This window comes from Schistocerca piceifrons, chromosome 8, assembly GCF_021461385.2.
Source record: "Schistocerca piceifrons isolate TAMUIC-IGC-003096 chromosome 8, iqSchPice1.1, whole genome shotgun sequence".
NCBI lineage: Eukaryota > Metazoa > Arthropoda > Insecta > Orthoptera > Acrididae > Schistocerca > Schistocerca piceifrons.
Genome location: NC_060145.1, coordinates 366,264,711 through 366,290,544, shown reverse-complemented (window position 1 = coordinate 366,290,544; position 25,834 = coordinate 366,264,711). Strand labels below are relative to the sequence as shown.

The 25,834-nt window shown below is 42.3% G+C and overlaps 1 protein-coding gene across 1 annotated transcript in view; it reads left to right on the top strand.

Moving 5' to 3' along the window:
• Positions 1–549: 549 nt before the first annotated feature.
• Positions 550–25,834, top strand: part of LOC124711689 (protein takeout-like) — a 61,952-nt gene continuing 36,667 nt past the window's right edge. The window contains exons 1-2 of the mRNA XM_047241888.1: positions 550–703; positions 10,694–10,786. Coding sequence (XP_047097844.1) covers positions 613–703; positions 10,694–10,786 — 184 coding nt within the window. The 5' untranslated portion in view covers positions 550–612. The remainder of the gene's footprint in view (positions 704–10,693; positions 10,787–25,834) is intronic.

Here is a 25,834-nt window from a genome sequence, read left to right as displayed (position 1 = left end):
ACAAACGTACCGCGCCACGGCTATTGCCCCGTGCTAATCCATACATCAAATGGGCATCTGCCAACTCCGCATTTGTAAACATTGCACTGACTGCAAAACCACGTTCGTGATGAACACTAACCTGTTGATGCTACGTACTGATGTGCTTGATGCTAGTACTGTAGAGCAATGAGTCGCATGTCAACACAAGCACCGAAGTCAGCATTACCTTCCTTCAATTGGGCCAACTGGCGGTGATCGAGGAAGTACAGTACATACTGACGAAACTAAAATGAGCTCTAACATGGAAATTAAGCGTTTCCGAACACATGTCCACATAACATCTTTTCTTTATTTGTGTGTGAGGAATGTTTCCTGAAAAGTTTGGCCGTACCTTTTTGTAACACCCTGTATAGTACAGTGCTTCGGCCACTGTAAACGTTGTGCTGCAGCCTGAGGTGGTACGCAGTGAGCAGGCAGAGACCCTCGCAAACCGGCCCGCAGCACGTGTGAAGTCACCGTGGAGAGGCTCGCCTTGACCGCTCCCGCTGGCCTGGCCCTACTCCGGCGTCCCTCTTATAACACGCTCTGCAGACCTGCGGCCCACAGACGGCAGCCGCTCACCACGCCGACATGACCCTCGACAACACGTCCGCCGCCGCGTCGGCACTGCTGCTGCTGCTTGTGTTCGCCGCGCACGCCTCGGCAGCCCCTGGAAAACTGCGTGAGTTATCTAAACTAGCCTCCAGTTCAACAGTGTTATATCAGCAGGACTTGCGTCTCCATTTCCTACGATCCCTTACTTCCTTTTTAATGTTCCTGTACACTGGGGTTACGAAAGTCATGGGATGCCTCCTAATATCGTGTCAGATCTCTTTTTTTCTAGCATAGCGCAGCAACTTGGAGTGACATGGACTCCACAAGTCGTTTTATGCCCCTGCAGAAATACTGAACAATGCTGTCTCTATAGGCGCCCATAAAGACGGCTGCCGGTGTAGAATTTTTTGCACGAACTGACCTCTCAATTACGTGTTCGATGGATGGGCAAATTATTCGCTAGAACAGTCCAGAATGTTCTTCCGGCCAGTCTCAAACAATTGTGGCCCGGTGACACGGCGCTTTGTCATCCTTAAAAATGTCATAGTTCTTTGGGAATGTAAAGGCCATTACTGGCTGCAAATGGTCTCAGGTAGCCACACATAACCATTTGAAGTCAATAATCGATTCAGTTTGACTAGTGGATCCCGCCCATTCCATGTAAACGCAGTCCACACCATTAGGGAACCACTGCCACTCTACGACCAATTGAACCCTACCATCATCTCCTAACAGCTAAAATGTGAACTCATTTGACCAGGTCACAATTTTACTGTCGTCTAGGGTCCAACCGATACGGTCACGTCCCAGGGGACGCGCTATAGACGATATAACGCTGTTAGCAAAGGCATTCATCCCATTCGTCTGCTGCCACATCCCATTAACGCCAAATTTCACTGCACTTTCTAGACTGTCGTACGTCCCACATTGATTTCTACGGTTATCTCACGAAGTCTCGCTTGTCTTTTAAAACTGGCACCTCTAAGCCAAAATCGTTCGCCTCCATCGTTAAGTGAAGGCCATCATCCATTGAATTATACGTGCTGAGAGGTAATGCCTGAAATTTGGTATTTTTGGCCCTTTCTTGACACTTTGGATCTCGGAATACTGATTTCCCTAAGATTTCCGAAATGGAATGTATCATGCTTGTTGCTCCAAGTAACATTTCGCGTTCAAAGTCTGTTAATTCCCGTCGTCCGGCAGTAAGTATTTCTAAAACCTTTTCATACGATCACCTGAGGGAGCTCCGCCAATGCACTGCCATTTTATGCCTTGTGTTTGCGATGCTACCGCCATCTGTATAACGCTATCCCACGACTTCTGTCACTTCACTGTATATGCTTCATCGCCTGGGATGTAATATCTCTCCCTCACTCGGTTCCTCACTCTTTCCAAATATTCTGCTAAGACACTTTGTGTCTGCAGGCTCTGTTTCTCAGGAAAGGCTATTTAACGCACTGAAGTCTACGGCACCTTTGCGTTGTAAGACTTTTACGTTTATAAATTAATGCAATCAAAAGATATGGTTATTTATGCCACGTATTTTGATCCGCGCAATGTCATTTTTCAAAACCTATACTTCCCACTGGCCTGTAATCATGAAACTTGGTAGGAAGAAAGATTTCACAATACAATTAAAGAAGAAAGTTGTAATATTGTCATTTGTTATGCTTCTGTATGCCCGGCCGTCTAGTAAGGCCCCTTATTCTCAGGGACGAGTAGACGCATGAAGTGGAAATTTGATCCACGTACTACTGTCTATGGCTTCTCGGCGGTGTAAAATCTTTAAATCCTTACGTCAGTACAGTCAATCGAGGTGGCCATATATGTAATTTTGATATGTTTCCAGTATTGATATCGATAACTGGCGAAAATCGTCGAAATTTCGAGTCATGGGATGGATAAACTATCTACATGCATAATTAATTTTGTACAGAACCATCTGTGAGCGAGTCCTACCCGTACTTGCACTGAAACTTTCTTAATGTACATCAAATTCAGTTTTATTTCCTTCTTCTTATTACATCCAGTACTCTATCTATCCAACTTATTCTTTCCATCCTCCTACATGTCCAAGACTTCAGTCTTGCTCTTTCTTTCTTCCTCAGGGTCCACGTTTCAGCCCCATACACGAAGATACTCCGTACAAATCTCTTTAACTAGTATTTTCCTAAATCAGCGACCACACTGCTGCAGAAATCTCTCATTTTCTTTCAAAATGCCTTTTCCGCAATCACTATTCCGGTTTACATTTCTGTGCTGCATTTCCGGTCTATTTTTCTCCTGCTTCTGAGGGATTTAAAGCTCTGCACATGTTCTAATGCTTCTCCATTCAGCGTTATCTTTACCTATTTATTTCCTCTTAGTGCCATAACTTTGGTTTCCTTTGCATAGATTTTCACTCCATAAATTTTTCCTTTAACTTCAGTTTTATCCGCTATTCTTTAATGTTTTTTCACCTATCGTTAAGGTGATCATGTCGTGTGCAAACCTGAAACACCATACTCTTCCTCCTCCAACATTTACCCGCTTATCATATAGAGGGCAGTGAGCAAATATTTTCTGAGTATAGATTCAAAAAGATTGGAGAGAAACAGCAAATTTGAAAGCTGCGTAAAGCACAACCCGGTGCCAGTATACGACTAGTTGAAGGTGGGAAGTCTCCCAAATTACCCTAAACTTTGCCAGTAAGACTCTCTTTTAAAGCTCTTGGACTGAACCAAGGGCACTTTTTCTGCACCCAGTCTGACACGTTACCGAGTAGCCACACCAAACAGACTGCAGAATTCATAACTCTACGATTGCATACTGCCCTTTATTGCACTCCAAAGAGTACGAGAATCTCCCAATTTCTGGAGAAGACATCTTTCCGCCCTTGAAATTTCACGTTTGTTTTCTTTCATTTTTCTTTTTTTTCCTTTCATTTTTTTTTTTTTGTAACGCGCATAGTTGTATTTTATTTTTATCACTGGTGCATTTCGGTTCGGGACTTTGAGTTTTCCAAGTAAGTCCTTAATACTCTTGTATTGTTCGAACTTACCAATAACAAATATAGCAGTGGGTCTCTGAATTGCTTTCACGTCTTCCTTTAGCTCGACCCGATGGGAATCGACAGACCACGTCGACGATGCAACGCTACAAAAGCTAGATGAAGTGGTTGCAATGAGTTAAACACGATAGAATGGAGACTTCGGTTATGTGGACATATCGTACTGACGCCAGTTACTTCAATCGTCAGTTCAGCCTATCATCTCACTGTCAAAAACCAGAGACAAAGTGGGAGACCTTTATTACGTTGGCTAGGCACTTTAAAAGCAGATCTAATGTCAAGAAGCCTAAACACATACTATGAATTAGACCGAAGGAAATGGCGTGCATTCACCAAAAAACGGAATACCGTTCGACTGGAATGGCGCTAAGAAGAAGAAGGAGATTAAGAAGAAGAAGGATATCCTAAAAACTCGTCCGAGGATTATTTAAACCGTTGGCGGCCATATTACGCTCTTCAGTTGATAGAGGCCGTATTACGATCTTCAGTAGTTAGAGGGCGTATTACGCCCTTCAGTTGCAGGCAACTGCTGTCCACCAGTGTAGTAGTGCATTGTCTCTGCCTACTAATGGAGCGATACACCTGGAGTGAGTACACTGATATGGTTGGTGCGTACTACATAGCGCACCACAACGGACGAGCCTTACAGCGTGTTTATCAACAATAGTATCCTAATCGCTGTACACTGCATCATACGGAGTTTGATGCTGTGTACCAACGTCTGCGTGAGACCAGGTCGTTTAGCAGATTACCTGGACAGGGATGCCGTGGCACGGTAAGAACGCTGCAATTTGAGAAAGCTGTCTTACAGCATGGTGAGCGGGATCCTTAAATCAGAACTCGTGCAACTGCACGTCACATGGGGACGAATCAGACGAATGTAAGAACAGTTCTTCGAGACCAATTGTTACTTCCATTTCACTTACAGCGTGTCCACAATCTGAAACCAGTTGATTATCCTCCCATGTAGCAACGTTCGGGCGTGATGGAGTCTTCAAAATGCACAATTCGCATGTTTGGAGTGAGGATAGCCCACATGGCACAGTTAATAGCGCTCATCAAGTGCGGTTTTTCGTTAATGTGTGGGTCGATGTTGTTGGAGACTGTTTAACTGGGCCGTATCTGGTACTTAGTTATTGTGTCTTGGTCATAAAAAAATGAAAAAGTGTTTGTTGGTTTAATTAATTTGCCGCCAGAGAAACCTTAATCTACCGGTTTAAATACTCCTAATAGGAAAAAATGACATTAGGGAAAAATATTTGTTTTGATGTCCCCTACAACCTCCCAGAGTTTGTCGGTGTAAATACATTTCACCCTGTATATGTGCCTCAATAAAATGAAGTGGACCATCGTCTTCCCCTGTCTCCTTCCATTCCATGCCACTTTGCAGTCTTACATCCAGATTGTTAACTGATGTCACTATGTCAAGCTGCACATCATTAACACTGTATTAGAACATTATAGGATTATTTCTTCAACTAATCAGCATTTGTTTACATTTTTCGATGTTTAGAACACGCTGCCATTTGGTCCGCATCACCCTGTCTCCTCCTACATTCTTTCAGTGATGATACCTTCTAGTACAATATAGTTTAATCAGTAAACACTTGTAGACTGCTGCTCACCTGTGTCATTTCTTGAAGATGATGATCTCTCGCCGTCAAGCGAGAACTGAGGCCAAGTCTACCAAAGACAGTACCGCTGGAAACAGTTACCACAAGCCGACATTCTCACGATGCTGTAGTTCAGTACTTAAATATTAGTACCTACTATTCTGCTACAATGGGAACAGAATTTCAAGATCTTTCTCTGTGTAGACCAGATACGATTCGTTGTGAGTTTAATTTGTTACATAACGGTGACGAGAAGAGTTCTGGAGTTCTCTATACATGTGATACAATGAGCATTCAGTTTGTGTGTAGTTTTACTTGATGGAAGAAAATGAATGGTTTGCGTTGCCACCGTTCCTTTCTGCTGTTGAGCGTCCGATAACGTGGCTTGTGATAGTGACTGCTTCAGCACAGTTCCTGGGATGCAAGTGTTGTGGCCATCCAGGGAACCGTATAGTGGAACGCTTCCGACGGAGCAAGTTTCTTCTGTCAAGGTCGAGGACGCCGGTGGTCAGGTTAGTTTCCGTTAAGAGACGAGGGCCGACCACAGTAATCATGCGTGGCTGTAGCAATAGTATTATCTTACACACAGCATATTCTCGCATTAAAATCAATTTTCTCTATACTGTTTGATTTAACATTTCCAGGTTTGACGTTTAATTACTCACCTTTAAATGACCTTCAGTTATTCTTCTCGGGCTGCTACAAATCAGGTTTCACGTTCTCACATCTCTGTCGGATCACTGAACTTGTCATTATAGAATGGATACCAGAGCTTTTCAGTTCAAGAGCGCAAAACAAGCTGAAGGACATTTTGAGACAAACTAGCTATCTAACTGCTAACGCGTGATATATCTTTCTTATTAATATACCAGGATGTTCACACTTTTGTACAGTTATCCTTGGTGTCTCTTTGGTGTCTTTTTGAAAAGAGTCCCCACCTTGTGCACCAGCAGTCAGATTTATATTATGCGGTGACTTTTAAGCAGATTCTCTTCAAATGGAAACGGACATTTTTGTTATGGCGCACATACATTGATGAGGCAAATCATTTTCAGTGCTCTCCACCGCGAGTCTGAGTGCTGCCACCTGACATTCCAGGTAATGTATCGCGTTATGAAAGTATGTCAGCGGAGCGTGGAAGAATGTTTTCGTTACTACATCGCAAGTAGTCCCAAGAATCCCGTGTCATGCTCATGGTGCACTAATATATAATTTTCAATGACTGGAAAATTGTTAACACCTCCGTACTCCTTTTGTCTAAATACATTTGTTGGTTCCTGCGTAGAAGTGGGGTATTAAATATTACAGTGAAGTACCAAACATCTTTGTCCCCCATTCCTAGTACTATCACCTATGAAAGACACAGAAAGACACGCACACAGCACTCACTCACACACACACACACACACACACACACACACACACACACACACACACACACACACACACAAACACACACATCCGTACACAAATACATACACACATTTTTCAGATTTAAAAAAAGGGCACACTGATGAATAGCTATAAAGATTTTCCACAGGTGTTTGTACACTGAACGGTGAAACATAGTTTCTTTTCTTTAAGATGTAGAACACAAAAGTAAAGCCATACCCCTAAACGAGTGGCGGTAACAATCGGAGGATACAGCACAACTATACAGGTGGTGTTTTGCCATTGTCTTCCCTCGAACTACACAGATGAGTCAAATCAGTTGCTTTGATGTTTGGATGAAAGGTAACAGCTTGAAAGAGTAGCAATAGTGCCCTGTACTGATGAATGTGTGTCATCTGCCGATTGCTCACAATCAACCATCTTATGACCTCATACCAAAGACTTTGCCGGAACATTTTAAATTTAAACCACATCACTGACTTGCAATCCCGTTATCGAGAACTGCATGTAGTCACCTCTGTTACAGTAACCACATGATTAAAGGTATCCTTTCCAACAGTATTGCAGCATGTTATATGCCACTCAGCTGAATTATCCTACTCACATTGAACGATGTAAATTCTTCTTTTCTTTTTTAATTGCACTCTTGTTAGGGCGTATACGTAATGAAATTCCTGGCATAAATTTACACTGTCGAATTATGAATGATTTTCTTCAAATAAATACGTTTTCAAGGGGAATCTATCTTCACAAATGAAGCTTTCTTGCTATTCACCAACATACGTTAGACCTATAAACCGTAATTCCAAAACTGTATATATTATCCTGTACTTATACATGTTATTCGACACAAAATAAAATGAACCTACCGAAGATGGTAAAAATTCACCGAAACGTGTATGAGTGAAACAGAAAAAGTTAGGTTTGCTATAGGAATAATACTTTTCGAAACCTTTTTATGTCAACGGAAGGTTAGTTCACGAGGAGAACATGCCAGCTGCCATAAACCGACTTCCCAGAAATTTCGTTCAGAGGAAGAGGAGTCAGAGTAAGCGAACCCGTGTTTAGGCTTATCCGTAGCTACTCGACCGTTTTTGAGAAAACAATTGTTAACGTTTAGTGCACGCCAGTCTCAGCCAAAATGGTGACACAACAGCCGGAATCGCGGCTTCTAGCTTTTAGTATTCCATGTTCGAAAGTGGATTACCGTTTATTTAATTTTTTTTTTTGTTTCGTTTCATTTAACTACTGATGTCCGTTGAAGACTACTACAAGAATGTTGCTTCTCAAGTTAGAGGATACATTGGTTTTACGTTAATTATAAAACTACAACTGGGCTTCATAGGAAATGGCAACATATATCTTACTATACATGTCAGTATGGTATTTTCAGAGGTTGAAAAATTTCTGGTGTTTCATGTTTTTATGTTTTATTCTTATGTCAGTTCTTATATTCCTACATTTTATTATCACGTTTATTCTTCAGGAATATACACTACAGAAATTTCACCGAAAATAATTTCAATTTTCTCATTCACTTATTGCTTTTGTTTAATTTATTCAGCAGACATAACAGTAGTACATGAATACGGATAACGTTATTTCAATACACACTGCAAAACATTAGTGTAGTAACCTTCTACGGAAGTGAGTCGATAAATGAAAAACAAGAATAAAATAATGATCGTGTTTCGATCACAGGGTGCAAAAGTGTGAATCAGTGACGTTAGCCACTGCGCGACCCCTTCGATTGAATTATTTATTCGCTAGAAGGCATATAAAGTTCCTCGAAATCTGTGAGTGTTGTTTTGTCAGGAACAGTCGAGTATCCACGGATAATCCCAGACACACGTCCGCTTATTTTGACCGCTTAACCACTGAGCGATTTTTCTCTGCAAATGGATTACGGCACTTGCCGTATTCCCTTGTCAGTAAGTAGTACATTGCAGCAACACAACATGCTATCGAGAATAACCGTTGAACACAGCTGCAACTGAGCGGTTTAGCCTACTTTCACTCTGTGAAAATGGTAGCGCCCTTCTTTGTGCGGTATTGGAATATCCTTGACGCTCTGGCAGATTTGCCGATCTCCTTGAAACAACACTATTAAACCTTACAAAACTTTCTTTAAAAGCCGGCCAGTGTGGCCGAGCGATTCTAGTCGCTTCAGTCTGGAACCACGCGACCGCTACTCTCGTAGGTTCGAATCCTGTCTCGGGCATGGACGTGTGTGATGTCCTTAGGTTAGTTAGGTTTAAGTAGTTCTAAGTTCTAGGGGACTGATGACCTCAGATGTTAAGTACCATAGTGCTCAGAGCCATTTTTTTTTCTTTAAAATAGTGCTTGCAGACTCCTTTAAATCAATTCTTTCATAATACACTACTGGCCATTAAAATTGATGCACCACGAAGATGACGTGCTACAGACGCGAAATTCAACCGACGGGAAGAAGATGCTGTGATATGCAAAGTATTAGCTTTTCAGAGCATTCACACAAGGTTGGTGCCGGTGGCGACACCTACAGTGTGCTGACATGAGGAAAGTTTCCTACCGATTTCTGATACACAAACAGCAGTTGACCGGCGTTGCCTGCTGAAACGTTGTTGTGATGCCTCGTGTGAGGAGGAGAAATGCGTACCATCACGTTTCCGACTTTGATAGAAGTCGGATTGTGGCCTATCGCGATTGCGGATTATCGTATCGTTACATTGCTGCTCGAGTTGGTCAATATCCAATGACTGTTAGCAAAATATGGAATCGGTGGGTTCAGGAGGGTAATACGGAACGCCGTGCTGGATCCCAACGGCCTCGTATCACTAGCAGTCGAGATGACAGGCATCTTATCCACATGGCTGTAACGGATCGTGCAGGTACGTCTCGATCCCTGAGTCAGCAGATGGGGACGTTTGCAAGACAACAACCACCTGCACGAACAGTTCGACGACGTTTGCAGCAGCATGGACTATCAGCTCGAAGACCATGGCTGTGGTTACCCTTGACGCTGCATCACAGGCAGGAGCGCCTGCGATGGTGTACTCAACGACGAACCTGGGTGCATGAATGCAAAACGTAATTTTTTCGGATGAATCCAAGTTCCGTTTACAGCATCATGATGGTCGCATCCGTGTTTGGCGACATCGCGGTTAACGCACATTGGAAGCGTGTATTCATCATCGCCATACTGGCGTATCATCCGGCGTGATGGTTTAGCGTGTTATTGGTTACTCGTCTCCGTCACCTCTTGTTCGCATTGACGGCACTTTGAACAATGGACGTTACATTTTAGATGTGTTACGACCCGTTGCTCTACCCTTCATTCGATCCCTGCGAAACCCTACATTTCAGCAGGATAATGCACGACCGTGTGTTGCAGGTCCTGTACGGGCCTTTCTGGATACAGAAAATTTTCTACTGCTGCCCTGGCCAGCACATTCTCCAGACCTTTCACCAACTGAAAACGTCTGGTCTATGGTGGCCGAGGAACTGGCTCGTCACAATACGCTAGTCACTACTCTTGATGAACTGTGGTATCGTGTTGAAGCTGCTTGGGCAGCTGTACCTGTACACGCCATCCAAGCTCTGTTTGACTCAATGGCCAGGCGTATCAAGGCCGTTATTACGGCCAAAGGTGGTTGTTCTAGGTACTGATTTCTCAGAATCTATGCACCCAAATTGCGTGAAAATGTAATCACATGTCAGTTCTAGTGTAATATATTTGTCCAATGAATACCCGTTTATCATCTGCATTTCTTCGTGGGGTAGCAATTTTACTGGCCAATAGTGTATTATTGTAGAATAAAACTATTTAGTTAAAATTTAATTTTTTTTGCAGTAAACCTAATTTTATGTCCTATAAATGCACCTAATTATGCACTGAAGATTGCAATTAATTATTAAAAATTTATATCAACAAATTGAGTGTCTTTATTTCCCTTGCCTGAAAATACCTTTAATTGAAATACTCATTCGAAGTCTTTGTACTGGTATATCGTATGTTACAGAATCTTATATATAATCTTAGAAAAATAATAGTGGAATAACCGTATCCTGTCTCTGGTTACAGCATCGTCATACAAGACGTGCAAGCAGAATGACCCAGACTTCAACGGCTGCCTCAGGACAGCGCTCCAATATGCTGTTCCATCGCTCAAGAAAGGTACACTTCACGTCAATATGTCTCAATAGTGTTCCAAGAAAATGCTATAGCATTCATACATTTCTTGCGGAGTGAGTTTCAGGAGTAAACAAAAAATTTCGTATAACATGTATCCATTTCTTATTAGTTGCAGTGATGCAGGTGTTAGAATGTAACCCAAACAAATACTCACAAAAGATATTGCGTAAAGGTAAATGACAACTTTCTAAGTCTATTTTCATAAATTTCACCTCAGGCGTAATGCGCTTTTGAATACTTATCACAACGGCACGTGTCGCTCGTCTGGTGTTATTTTACTGAATCAGTACTGTTCACAATAGGAACGATCAATTAGCCTCCTGGAGTTATTTTTTCTTTGTACGGTTCGTTTAAACCACCACCACAGGCAAACATTTAAAATGCTAAGGTCCGCGGACGTTGATGGCCAAGAAATGTGCGTATTACTATCGATCAATCTTCCTGGTTGTAATGTAAGTGCCGGCTGGGGTGGCCGAGCAGTTCTAGGCGCTACAGTCTGGAACCGCGCGACCGTTACGGTCGCAGGTTCGAATTCTGCCTCGGGCATGGATGTGTGTGATGTCTTTAGGTTAGTTAGGTTTAAGTAGTTCTAAGCTCTAGGGGACTAATGACCTCAGAAGTTAAGTCCCATAGTGCTCATAGCCATTTTTTGCAATTTTAAGTGCAAACAATGTGTCATCTGATGACAAGGAAGTACAGGGGTCCTTAATGTTGGAAGAACATACCCATTCGTGTAGCCAAAGGAACCTCATCCAGAACTGATAGAAGCACATTTTCGAGGAAGCCTAGGAAATAGGGCCCCGTATTACAACACTGTAACACAACAGGACCAGCCAACTGATTGTATTCTACCATATTACATGACATATTTACGGAGAAACGTTCCTCAAAATGCGTTTCTACACAGGAGCGTTGGTTTCGCGATTTAGGAGTGTCTTAAATACCGTGGGTCCGTCAATAAACGGTATTGAAGTGTTTACTTTGCGATTTGCAACCTTCTGGTGTCGATACACCTGCATCTCCATTTCGAAAGTTTTGGAAGCCCTGAATATTATACGCCACAATGTTACATGTGTAACGTCAGTATGTATAGAAATTTCGTGTGTGTTTGTTGAAGTACAGCGTTTTACCAACTGAATAATTTCTCCGCATTTTTTAAATTTATACATTGAGATGAAATATAACTGTTGGGTAATGCCCCAATGTTACACGCAATATACTAATAACACAAGTAAACACTGCTGAATATGGCACTTTAAGGTAAGGAAATCGTCTCTAGTGTATACATCGGTATACGCAGCACTTGTAAATACAAGATGTGTGTTTAAAACAAAACAGTAGAATTTGACAAAACCTCGCAATTACAACCTCAGAACGTCCAACCACAAAGAATAGTCGTTAAACAAACCCTCAGCAATTGGAGAACCAATAAGTGAAATGGAAATTTATCTCAGTAACAGGTTGTTCGTCTGTAACATAGAAATTAGATACTTGTTGTATGGAATGTTTTATTCGAATTAATCTGTACTAAACCTCCTAAAATATTTATTTAACCTGAAAGTCTTTTTATACGATAAAATTTTGGAGTTGTGTATTGTTTGCTATGGTGCGTTTCGCATTTATAAAGTTTATAGGGCTTAGTCAGTGACTACGAGTTTCCTCATAAATTTACCGCGATCACTTTGTATTCGTTCATTCATAGGTTCAGACTCGACGGTTTGGTAACAAGGGTGGTTCTAAAACTGACTTTAAGTAAAAAGTGTGAAAAAAATTATCGTATGTAACGTATGGGAAACCATTAGGAGGATTTACAGTCAGCTATCACGACCATCAGCACCAGCACTGTATAGTGTTGGGGGTGACTTCTAAAGACACCGAGAGACATCTCAGGGACACTGGCTGAAATTTTCAAGAATATTACTACCGTATGCAGTTTTGACTCACTTTCTGTCGCTATCAGATGACAATGCATGAGGATAGTCATAACATCTTCCAGCTCTTAGGTGGTCACTTTTATCTCAAATTGTCACATCACAATCTTCAGAAAATTTTTATGTGTATTTCTCGCGTTCAAGTAGTCGATCATTGACACTGCATAGTAACTGAAATCAAGAATCAGTACCTCCAGTGACTGTATCTTGTTATTCCTTTCTGTTCACTTCTATGTTTAGGTTGACGAAGTGACTGCACGTCTGAGAGTCTGCAAGCTGGTTAGCAAAAGATGTAACTCGGAGTGGCTGTGACCACTGGCCGACGAGTTCCCCCTTTAGCGAAAAGCAGCCAAGATACAGAGTGTCCAGAAAGCGCATGCTTCACTTTAGGGAAGGTTAAGACTTCGCTATAGGCTATGGGAAAGTAATGACGGAGGCACCTGGAAAAGCTATGGCGTGAGCCTTGAGGTCACAAAGAATGAAGCTTCCATTCGAGTAATGGGGGCAGAGAGAGTCCTGAACTCAAGGATATCCAGCCACTACTGCCGTTGCCTTCTGCATTAAGCTAAGAGTATGGTAAAATGCGACATCATTGCGATAACAGATTTAGTAGTTCACTCCCTTCAAAAGCTAGTTATTCCATTTTAATACCTCGCTCCTTCGTTTGCTTTCAATATATCCTTTAACTATCTCTCTGTGGTTCGAGCATATTTCCCTGTGGTTTTCCCGTAGTTTACTAACCATGCTTACAGTCATTGGCCGTAGCAGTGTGCTGCTCAGGTTATAGTTCACCGTAAAAATCAGTGCCCAAGTATTTAATGATCAACTGTTTGTTCAGTGCCTTACTTTGCAGTAAATGTGATTCCAATAGTGACCACTTGTTTCTGTTATAGATTATGTGATCCCTTGTCTCTAATTAATTTCTGTATGTGCGCGGTGTCGTACCTCTATTGTCATGTTTGATTGGGTCACTCCTTTTAATTATCGTACGGTACATTGTGTGATATTATTTCCTTTAATTAACTTGCAAAGACATATGAGGTGTACGCAAAACAGCACAACTGTCACTCGATGCAGCATACCGAGGAGTAAAACCACCCATTCTTCCTGTAGGAGCTGTAGCCTGCTTTTCCCTCAACTCGTGACACTGATGACATCGATCTCGCTAAAACGTTATAATCCGACTCTAATGAATTCCTCCAGCTGTTTGATGAATTTCGGCTGACTAACAGAGAAAAGCTAGACTGCTAGTCATTAAAGTTGCAGCACCATGAAGCGGGATGCAACAGAACGCAAACTGCCATAAACTGTTGTACATGTTTCTATATGCTAATGATTGGCATTTCGGCACAACCACACAAAGTAAGCAGTAGTAACACAGTCTACAATGCGTATACAGCTTATGATAACGCAGAGGAGTTCTCAGTAATATACCACGTTTCAGTAATGATATGTCAGAATTCGACAAATTCGTTTTTTTTTTTTTGTGCCTACTGAAACTGCAGTTTGTCGCTCTCTGACGTTTCAGTACGTGCTGGTTTTGATTCCACGACTGTCATGCATATCTGGCAACGATGGGTTCAGGAAGGCGATACTCGGCGTCATTAATGATCTGCACGGCACCAAGTGACTTCTGCCAGGGCAGACATGTGTATTGTTTACTTGACAGCGCAGTATCTCGACAGATGCTGGCAGACACGTTATTCACTTGGCAGCGTGGGATCATATTGCCACATGACGTCCCTTGTGAGGAAGTGGCAAAGTACAATGGACAGTACACCGACGTCAGGAGCACCAAGGATTGCCAGCATCACTGTTGCAGCTTTTCCTCACGTGCCTGTGAAGAGATGCAACCAGCCGTTGCACTGCCCGATGATCACATCATCTTTTCAGATGAGTTTCAGTTTTCCACATACCATCACGATGGATGCCTCCATGTGCAGAGGTTCCGAGACGAACGAATGTTATCAGAATGTGGTTGACATTATCGTTCTAGCCCAACACCTGACAAAGTGGTATTGAGTGCCACTGGGATCATCTTTGACCAGCATAACCTGTAATTTGGAGGCCAAGCGCAATATTTCTGACATGTGAAGAGCAGTAGTCCTATCCTACCTTCGCGTCCTACATGACTTTACCTTGCAACAAGACAACACTGGACGTCATGCGGTCTGTGGCGTCCTGGTCTAACTCAACCCAGAGGATGTTCCACCCACTTCCTCCAGATCCTTTTCGCACTGAAAATATCTCATCAGGCGTTACTGAGAGCGTGGCATGATACTACTCGCCAACCGATATGACTGATGAACTGTGGCATACATTTGAAGTAGAGTGGTATCTTTGCTCATTATAACCATTCATGCTCTTTTGAATTTTATATCTTGATAGGTTAAGGGGAGTACGTATGGCGGAATTGGTCAAAAAGTGACATTTTCGGATTATTATCTCTTATTAATATTCGATCTCTCCTGAATAATTGGATGCATTATTTGTCGAAAAATTCCAATTGGAAGTGTAGTTTTTATCATTTCAAAGTTAATAGCGCGTGTGCAAAATTATCCGGTCGTTCTGCACCGACTTGCCTAAGTATCTCTATCTCTTGAACTATTCAATCTAGAAAGCTGTGGTTTTCAGATATTTATTCCTTGAAATCATGTTAAAGTTCGTGTTAAGTGGTTGGATGTACTGTGTAAACAGAAACGGCGGTACAGCACATGCACTTTATTTATTTACTTTGTGGTTGTCGTGTTTCATAAGTTTTGAACTGAAAACATAGTGGTTTGGTATGTTATTATACGCTCTTATACCTCTTTTCAAAACGACGAAAAGAAAGGGTTCTTTTAAGAAGCGACGTTTCCATGGGAAATCTGACACGAGTGTTGATCCTGAAATAGATATGTCACAGACCCGTGATAAGGACAGGCCTACTGGTGCTTCGAAGAAGAAACTTGGAGACCATGAGGATTTATTTATTGGCAAAGATCAAAATAGTTTAGGTTATGTTCTTTTAGATTTGAGTGTGTTAGGACAAGTTGTGCAAGATGCTGTGTCATGTAATGTTTGTGGTGGACAAATTAGCATCTCTGAGGACTCATCTGCAAGGAATGGACTGGCTAACAAACTTGATATTCAGTGCGAAGTTTGCAGGCCCTCGACGTAATTTTGGACTTCTTAAAACTGCAAGAATGACTTGTTTGAGAGCAATATTATATTCCTGTATGGAATGAGGTGCATTGGGAAAGGATTGAGTGCAGCTGAAGTATTACGTGCAAACGCTGAACTTGCCAAACCCACCAACCAGATCAAGTAAGTACACAGAAGTAATTGGTGAATGTGTCAAATCTGTTGCTGTTGCTTCTATGAAAGCTGCTGCTAAAGAAGCAGTAGAATTAAATAACACAACAGACTTGTCTCTGGCAGTTGATGACACATGGCAGAAGAGAGGTCACACATCAAAAATGCAGTTGCAACTGTCACTAGTGTTGACACAGGTAAAGTTTTAGAGATTGAAGTGCTAACTAAATACTGTCATCAGTGTAAATCAGTTGATGAAACAACTGAAAGCCATAAAACAAATTGTGCTAAGAATTATGAGGGAACTAGTGGGGGTATGGAGGCTACTGCAGTTGTTTCTATGTTCAGACGTTCACAACAGAGGGAGGTGTGTGTTACACTGAGTACTTGGGGGATGGTGATTCAAAAGCTTACAAATCAGTAATGGAAAGCCAACCTTATGGTAATAAGCAGATTGTTGAGATTGAATGTGTGGGCCACGTTCACAAACGGATGGGAACAGGTCTCCCAAAATTGAAGCAGGCAAAAGGAAAAGAGAAGTTATCAGATGGAAAGACTCTAAATAGTAAAGGAACACTTACAGACAAAAACATTGATGAACTCTAGCATTATTATGGAATGGCAATAAGAAACAATACAGATGACCTACAAGGGATGAAACGAGCGGTGTGGGCTACATTCTTCCACAAATCTTCCACTGATGATACACCTATACATGGTCTTTGTCCACCTGGTGCTGATTCATGGTGCAAGTATCGCAAAGCTCAGGCAGCGGGTAGCGAGGAACAATTTAGGCACAAAAATAGCATACCATCTGCAGTGATGGAGGCTATTAAACCAATATATAGAGAATTAGCTCATCCTGAGCTTCCTTTCAAATGTCTCGATGGACGAACACAAAACCCTAATGAGTCTTTTAATAACGTAATTTGAACCCGAATACCAAAAAATTTCTTTGTAGGAAGGAAGGTGTTTGTGACGCTGTGATAACTTTTAATGACGGTATAAAGGGAAGAATTTGGGTACTAGAGGAACTTGGTATCACTCCAGGTGCCAACACACTGCAAGCCTTTCAGCGAATGGATCGACTTAGGATCATGAAAGCCCAGCATGCAGGAGAGGAAATGACTAAAGAAGCAAGAAGCAGGAAAAGAAGGAAGCTTCTAGGTTTGCAGGATAGTCAAGAACAGGATCTAGACAATGCTGATTATGGGCCTGGCTGTTTCTAGAAGCTGGCATGCCTCCATGTGTAAGTTAATATCAATTAAAATTTTTGAACTTGATTTGCCGGAAATGACATTTTTAAAATTATTTGACCCATTGTCTCAGGAACTATTACAGATACATATCTCTAATTTTGCACTATGTTACCCCTTAGTACACTGCAGCTACTGAACCTCCCAAAACATGTCTACCTCTAACGGTTTTTTACTTATGGAAGAAAAAGTGGACTATTAAAAGAAAATATTGAACAAAATTTTTAAAAAGTCGTAACTAGCTAATTATTTCTCTGTACATTTTGATTCTGGTTCAGTAATCAGAAAAGGAGTGATACTATACATTCCAAAAAATTCAGATCTCTATCTGTTACAGGTTCTGAGATAATGGGTCATCAATATTTCAAATTTAACACTGTGGGTATAGGACGTACATACTGCTCTTAAAGCTATAATTGCGGACAGAGTTGTCAGCTTTGTGAAACAAATTTTCGACTTTCCAAACTCCAAATTCACCAAACAATCTAGGAAACTTGGACCCTACGAGTTCCGGATGTGAAAATAGGAGTGCGGGAGTGTGGTTTGGCGACATGCCAGAGGGCGTATGCATGACACTGTTGGTGTGGAAACATCTGTTGTCAGGATTTATAAAATGCAACTATAGCTTGTCCTTGGAGTTGTCTAGCGGCGAGCAGGGCGGCACGCATGCCTGAGATTTACTGATTCACACAACTGATTAGACGTCGACGTTACGTGGAAAGGTTAGAGACTGTGCAGTCGGCAAGCACTCACGCAGAATACCATCCCACGGGCCTGTAGGCGTTGCCCATTGTGCCGGGACGCTAAGGGCCGGGAAAACTGTTCCATCAAGGTGCTCTATGGTTGTCGCGGTCTGCATCCTGGTTGACGTCCAACGGTTCTGCACCTGTTGTCAATACCTGTAGAAGTATGCTCTGGCCTCCCAGCAAGATGCGACACCAATAGCTGCTCACAGTACAGCGAAGGGTGGCTCAAATGCGCCTCTATAAGAGGCTGTGTGGTCAGCATGCCGTCGGTCATCCTCGACTGACCCCAGGGGTCACTGTGGAAGCCGCTCAAGTCTTCAGTGGCAGCAAAGGCTGCAGAGACGGAAATCCGCGGCAGTTGAGTGGATCGGCTTGGCTGGCAGGTGTCTTTTATTTGAAGTCATCATACGAACGATAAGCAGCTCATGACGGAACAGCTCTATCGTGGATTCACTGTAACTTGCAACACTGTCATACCTGCTGAACCTGTTTTTGAGAAGTTCAAGTATTTATTCTGGATAGTTCGTTCCTACGATGTTATCAAACCGTGGAGATGAGAGAATATTCTAGCAAAATCTTGTACATGGCTGCACGTTCAGAAACCGTGAATAGTTACAATTGAAAGAAAATCAGCCCTCGATCGCTATTTTTAATAAATTAATCTGGTTTCGACACTGCTAGGAGTGTCTTCCTCAGAATTTAAATCAAAGAATGCTCTACATTCTATAACATGGTCACAGAATTATGGCTAAAATCGTATGATAGAGTATATGTACGGAATCGTCGTGAAAGTCTGGCAGTACTTATATGTCATTTATGAAATAATAAATATGCCAAAAGGGCATTAGTCACAAAGATATTTAAGATAAATAAAACTGCGATGGCGAGCCACTAAGGGCTGCTCGTTACTTGCGTGGTGCAGGTTGCAAAACGGACTTTATAAATGACATATAAGTACCGCCAGTCTTTGACGACGATTCCGTACTTATACTCTATCATACGTTTTTAGTCATAATTCTGCGACCATGTTATAGAATATAGACCATTCTTTGATTTAAATTATGAGGAAAATACTCTAGTAGTGTCTAAATCAGGTTAATTTATTAAAAATAGTGACCGAGGCTGATTTTCTTTCAATTAAGAATATTCTAGGTTTTTAAGCGCTCTATACAGCACTGAGGTGTCCCAACTGTCGCTTCACGATATCAGTTTGGCAACTGCTGCAACATCTGGACGTTGTAGAGGCGTTCTTGCTTGTGCGTTCCGCGGTCTTAATTAACCTTGCGGTGCTGTAAGAATGACGCTATAATGTGGTCATTCCGCTGCTGTCGCAATCTCCACTCTCTGCTCTAGCTGGTGTGGCAATACGCTAGCGATGTGCCTCGCAATTTGCAGCAGCAATTTTCGTTCCTAGTTTACATTCCGATTGAGACACTGCGTTCGAGCTTGTCTTATCTCGGCTCTGTGCTTGCTGGAGCAACACTACTATGTGTACACATATAAGTAAACTGTCATAATATGCTATGCTACTCGTTGTTGCAGTTTGAATTGTTAGTCGTGCATTATCGTGTACTCGTTGTTGTTGATGCTGACATGAATAAAAACAAAACTGATAGGTGACATTTTTCTGAGGAGGAAGAACAGCTGAGATGTACGTTTATTAAAGGGAAAATGAGATAGCACAAATGAAATCATATTTCTTTTGTTTTGCATTTTTCAGATTTAACCTGAGGCACCCATTCGAATTTCCAGTACTAGAATTTCATAGGCTGTGTGGATAGATATTAATTATCATGATGTTTAGTTGGCAGAACATGAGTGTATCTGTTTCATCTCGTACAAGGCACTATAAAGTCCAACTAGAGAGTTACAGTTCTTTATTTTAATTTTCAGCAAGTTCTTACGTTAATCTGAATATATAAAAAGTGCAAAAAAACTTTTCAGAGAAGATACTATGCGAGGTATGGTTATGTGTGCTCTGCAGGAGCAATGTGAGCGATGTAGATGGATGGACCGCTCAGACCTCAAGAGTCATAGATTTTATTTATTTTATTTATTTAGCGTACAGCATCTTCAGAGTAAAATTGCACACATACTATTAATTAATGTAATAAACGAATTACAAACATATTATTAAATGATTGATTGCAAACAGCAATGTGCGAAAGATTAGGGAGACGGCCACTGCAGCTATTACAAGTCCACATCTAAGCAGGTCACCCACTGGACAGCACGTGGAGTAGCATTCATGATATCCCTCCATTCTCCTTCAAACCTCCTCGTAGGGCATTCGAAGAGCAGATGAGGGATTGTTTGTTCTGCTGCAACACAGTCGCATCGTGGGTCATCAGTGAGTTTCCATTTGTGGAGAATGGCCTTTCACCTGCCGTGGTTAGTCTTCACATGATTAAGTCTGCACCAGGTTCTTCTGGGCATTTGCATTCCTTCCACCGGTATCGAAGGATCAAAATCAGTGACGAGAGGATGGTGATTATTCAGCGACCAGTATTGCCTCCATTCGCTTGTTATGTCGTACCTTTCTGGGAATTTGAGGATTTCGTCTTCTCCTATAGGTTTCCTGGATTTTAGGCGGGTAGTTGGTAGATGGTCCAATATTTTTCGGATAGGTATATTTTCAGGGACAGAGGGGTCATTAATTTTCTTCCATTCTCGAGTACCTGCTTGTTGCCTTCTGAGGGAGGGACGAGCTATATTGCAAAGGGTATGAAGTCAGGTAAGTGGAGTTGATTGCACAGTTCCTGAGACAAGCCTCATGGTGTCATTAAGCTGGACATCTATTTTCTTCGTGTGTGTGCTCTTGTACCAGACTCGGGCGCAGTATTCTGGTGCCGAGTAAACAAGAGATTGTGCTGCGGTGCGTAGGGTGTTAGCTTGAGCTCCCCAGGAAGTTCCATTCAGCTTTCTTAATATGTTATTTCGACTTTTTTTAATCTTTTGACTGGTTATTTCTAGGTGTTTTTATAGGTCAGATATTTTGGATGGCTGTTGTGCGACAGTCACTCATTGCAGAATTTAATGAGTCATAGAATGTATCCCTGACGCAGCTGTGATAATTGTAAAAAAGATGATGATATTTATTTTTGCCAGCGATAACAATACAAGTTCAACACAAGGTGCATTCAAAGATGCTTTAATTTTCGTAAAAAAAATGAGAGGGCATTGTAGGAGAACTGGATGGAAATATCATGCAGTTGGAATCAAGTGCCAGCCCTTACGACAATTTCGTTCTGCTGGTAAAAACTTATCGGGCAGCTGCAGGACTGGATACATTTCGGGCCTGGAATGAGGTTCTCAGTAACCAGTTGGACAATTCCAGTCGATGTACTTGACGATCCTTTCTCAGAAAATACTACTGAAGCATGCGAAGAGGTCCTGCAAACAGAATCAACAGCGCGATCGGAAAGCTGGTACAAACTGCCAATGAATCTCAAAATGAAACAAAACAGCCAATGAGCGTCGAAGTTAGTAAACAAACGCTGGAACGACCCTAAAACTCCAGCACCTGATCTAAATGGAAAAACTCCCGCTACAATAGCTCTGTTAAATTGGAAAATCCCATCTAAACCTATCGAGCGTGCAATGTGCAGTCGTTTCCATGTTGTGGCTCACGACTACACCAAAGACACCCGTCGCGTGGATTCTGAGACAATCCTCAGTTCGTACAGACGACTGGCGGCGATGGCGAAGGCTGTTGGCCTCACACGCGGGGCGCAAGCAGAGCTCGCAATTTGCTGCATCGTTCCCAGAGTTGATTGGCTTCCTTCGATTTGGAGCCTACTGGAGAGTCTCAGCCAAAGGCTTCGTCGACTCTGTGACGATCTTGGCTGCAGATTTCTATACCTGCGTTACCGTGAGGGGATTTGTAGGACTCCCCTTGCTAGGCGAGGAGTGCACTACAAAAAGGAAGCAGCTACTCGGGTGGCAGAGTATTTGTGGAATGCACATGAGAGATTTTTAGAAAATTTGGAAATTTGTGATAAGGTCTTAAGGGACCAAACTGCTGAGGTCAGCGCGGGATTACCCGTACGGTCTAAGGCACTGCAATCATGGACTGTGCGGCTGGTCCCGGCGGAGATTCGAGTCCTTCCTTGAGCATGTGTGTGTGTTTGTCCTTAGGATAATTTAGGTTAAGTAGTGTGTAAGCTTAGGGACTGATGACCTTAGCAGTTAAGTCCCATAAGATTTCACACACACTTGAACATTTTTTGCTGAGGTCACTGGTCGCTAAGCTTACACACTACTTAATCTAACTTAAACTAACTTACGCTAGCACGCACGCCCATGCCGAGGGAGGACTCGAATCTGCGACGGGGTGAGCCGCGCGGACTGGGACAAGGCGCCCCTGACCGTGCGGCAGAGATTTTTAGGCTAGCCTGTAGCTTGAGGTGCTCTGATGAACACTGGCCAGCCGATATGTAGCAAGAGAATCCAAACTGCACTCAGAATAAAGACACTTAGACTGTCAGAAATTTATCAGTGAACTATCTAAGTATTCGTAATGAAGTTTCTGAATTTACTGCCCACGACCAAAGTTCTCGCTCTTAAATTATTTTTGGGACAGACAACTGGATGAAACTCGAAGTGGAAAACTCTGAAACATTTTCCGAGTCGTGAAACGCATATCAGAAAGACAGATTAAAGGCCATAGCACTGGAAGCGTTCATTTAAGTTGACAAAAATATTGACCCTGTTAAGGTCGAAGTTGTGTGTGACAGAAGTTGTGTGTGACAGTGAAGTCATCTGGTCGCGTATAACAGGTGTAGGTGAAACCAAGTTAATTTTAAGTTGACATGGCTTAAAGCCACAAAAATCAGCACTTAGTAATGGCCTAACGCCAAAATTGCTATCGTAAAGTAAAGAAAGTGTTACAGCCACTGGCGTAAATATGATGTCTTTTAAATGTTGGATGTTTTTAACAGCCACCAAATTCCGCTGTGACAGCCCTAGAGTCATTCGAGGGAAGTCTACGGTCAGTAGCGAGTAAATACCCAGATCATGCAATACTGGTGGGAGGCGACTGTATTTTGCCGAGTATAGACTGGGATGCCTATGGATTCACTACGGTGGGTACGGACAGACAGTCATACGAAGTACATTTGAACACGTTTTCTGAGAATTGTCTTACTCAACTAGTTCGGCGGCCCACGCGCAGTGGAAATATCTTAGACCTTGTAGCTACAAATAGGCTGGAACTTATCAACATTGTCAGTATTGAGATTGGGACCAGCGATCATGATGTCATTATAGGTATTGTGGCCACGAAAGTTAATAAATCAGTCAAGAAGGCTAGGAGAGTATTTCTACTAGACAGAGCAGATAGGCAGTTATTAAGATCTCACTCACACAGTCAACTGTCATCACTTAGTTCCTGTAAGACTGATGGAGAAGAATTGTGGGCAAAGTTTAAGCAGACTGTAAATCACGGTCTGGAGAGTTATGTGCCTATTAAGTGGAAAATTCCCACAATGGTTTAATAACGAAATTGGGTGGATGCTGAGGCAGCAGAGGCCGTTGCGGCCTTAGAAAGTGAACGCGTAAGTGACGGCAAACGAGGGTTAGTAGAGACACGTGCTTCTGAGAAAGGATCTACGCGCGTAGCATACAATAGCTACCACCGTCACACCTTAGCAAAAGATCTGGCAGGGAACCCGAGAAAATGCTGGTAGTATGTAAAATCGCTAATCGGATCTAAGGATTCCATTCAGTCCCTTGTTAGACAGTCTGGTGTGGCAGCTGAAGATAGCAAACGAAAGCTGAACTTTACAATTTCACGTTTAAGAAATCGTTCATACATGATAACAGTACAAACATACCGTCATTTGACCATCTGACGGACTTTAATATGGACGATGTAGTACGATAATAAGCATACCTTACGTACAGAAGCAACTAAAAGATTTGAAAGCAGATAAATTACCAAGTGTGGATGCCACCCCAGTTCTGTTTTACAAAGAGTACTCTACCGGCTTTGGCCCCTTATCTGGCTTGCATTTATAATGAATCTCCCGCCCAAGTCAAAGTCCCAAGCGACTGGAAATACGCGCAGGTGACTCCAGTACATAAGAAAGGTAAAAGAACGGACCCGCAAAGTTACAGTCTAATATTCCTAACTTCTGTTTGCTGTTTCTCATATTGAATAAAATAAACTTTCTGTGGTGTCACCGCCAGACACCACACTTGCTAGGTGGTAGCTTTAAATCGGCCGCGGTCCATTAGTACATGTCGGACCCGCGTGTCGCCACTTTCAGTGATAGCAGACCGAGCGCCACCACACGGCAGGTCTAGAGAGACTAACTAGCACTCGCCCCAGTTGTATGGACGACGTAGCTAGCGATGCACACTGACGAAGCCTCGCTCATTTGCAGAGCAGATAGTTAGAATAGCCTTCAGCTAAGTCAATGGCTACGACCTAGCAAGGCGCCATTAGCCTTACATAGCTTGTATCTAAAGAGTCTCACTTGTATCATCAAGAACGATGTATACAAATGATGGATTAAAGTTAAGTATTCCAGCAGCTACGTACTTTTCTTTATAGCATTCATTACGTATCCTGTTTCAGACCTCACGCCCATCTGCGTAAGCTTATAGCGCGTGCCTTTCGGCTTCCTCTCATTGTGTCTAGGCTGTCTTGTCTAGACACAACACTTTCTTAAGACTAAGAAGTTTATGTGCACGAATGAACATGGTGTTAGAAAGCATCGCTAGTGCAAAACTCAACTTGCCCTTCTCTCACGTGATATACTGAGACCTAAGGATGAAGGGTAACAGGCCGATTCCAAGATTCCATATTTGTAAATTTCCGGAATGCATTTGACACGGTGTCCCATTACAAGCTGTTAACGAAGGCACGAGCATATGGAATAAGTTCACAGATATGTGAATGGCTCGAAGACTTCTTAAATATCGAAGACTTCTTAAATAATATAACCCAATATGTTGTCCTAGACGACGACAAGAGTATCGTCAGGGCTGCCCCAGGGTAGTGTGATTAGGTCGCTACTGTTCTCTATATACATAAATGATTTGGCTGACAGGGTGGACAGTAAACTGCGATTGCTTGCTGATAATGCTGTAGCGTATGGTAAGGATTCGAAGTTGAATGACTGTAAGAACATATAAGTCGACTTAGATAAAATTTTCAGTTGGTGTGATGAATGGCAGCTGGCCCTAAACGTCGAAAATTGTTGTTAGTGCGGATAAGTTGGAAGATCAAACTTGTAATGATCAGGTACGGTATTACTATGTCCTGCTTGATGCAGTCAAACCGTTTAAATATTTGGATATAACGTTGCAAAGAGATATGAAATGAAACGAGCATGTGAGAACTGTGGTAGGGGAGGCGAATGGTCGACTTCGGTTTATTGGAAGAACATTGGGAGAGAGTGGTACATCTGTAAACGAAACTGCATCTATGCTGGTGAGACTTATTCTTGAGTACTGCTCGAGTGGAATCTGTACCAGGTCGGACTGAAGGAAGAGATGGCAGCAGTTCAGAGGAGAGCTGCTTGATTTGTTACCGGTAGGTTCGAACAATACGTAAGTGTTACAGAGATGCTTCTGGAACTTAAATGGGAATCCCTGGAAGGAAGGCGACGTTTTTTCAAGAAACATTACTGACAAAATTTAGAGAACCAGCAATTGAAGCTGGCTGCCAATCGATTCTACTGCCGCCAACTTCTGCGTAAGGACCACGAAACTAAGATACGGGAAATTAGGAGTCATATGAAGGCGTGCAGATAGTGTTTCTTCCCTTAGTTCTATTTGCGAGTGGAACAGGAAAGG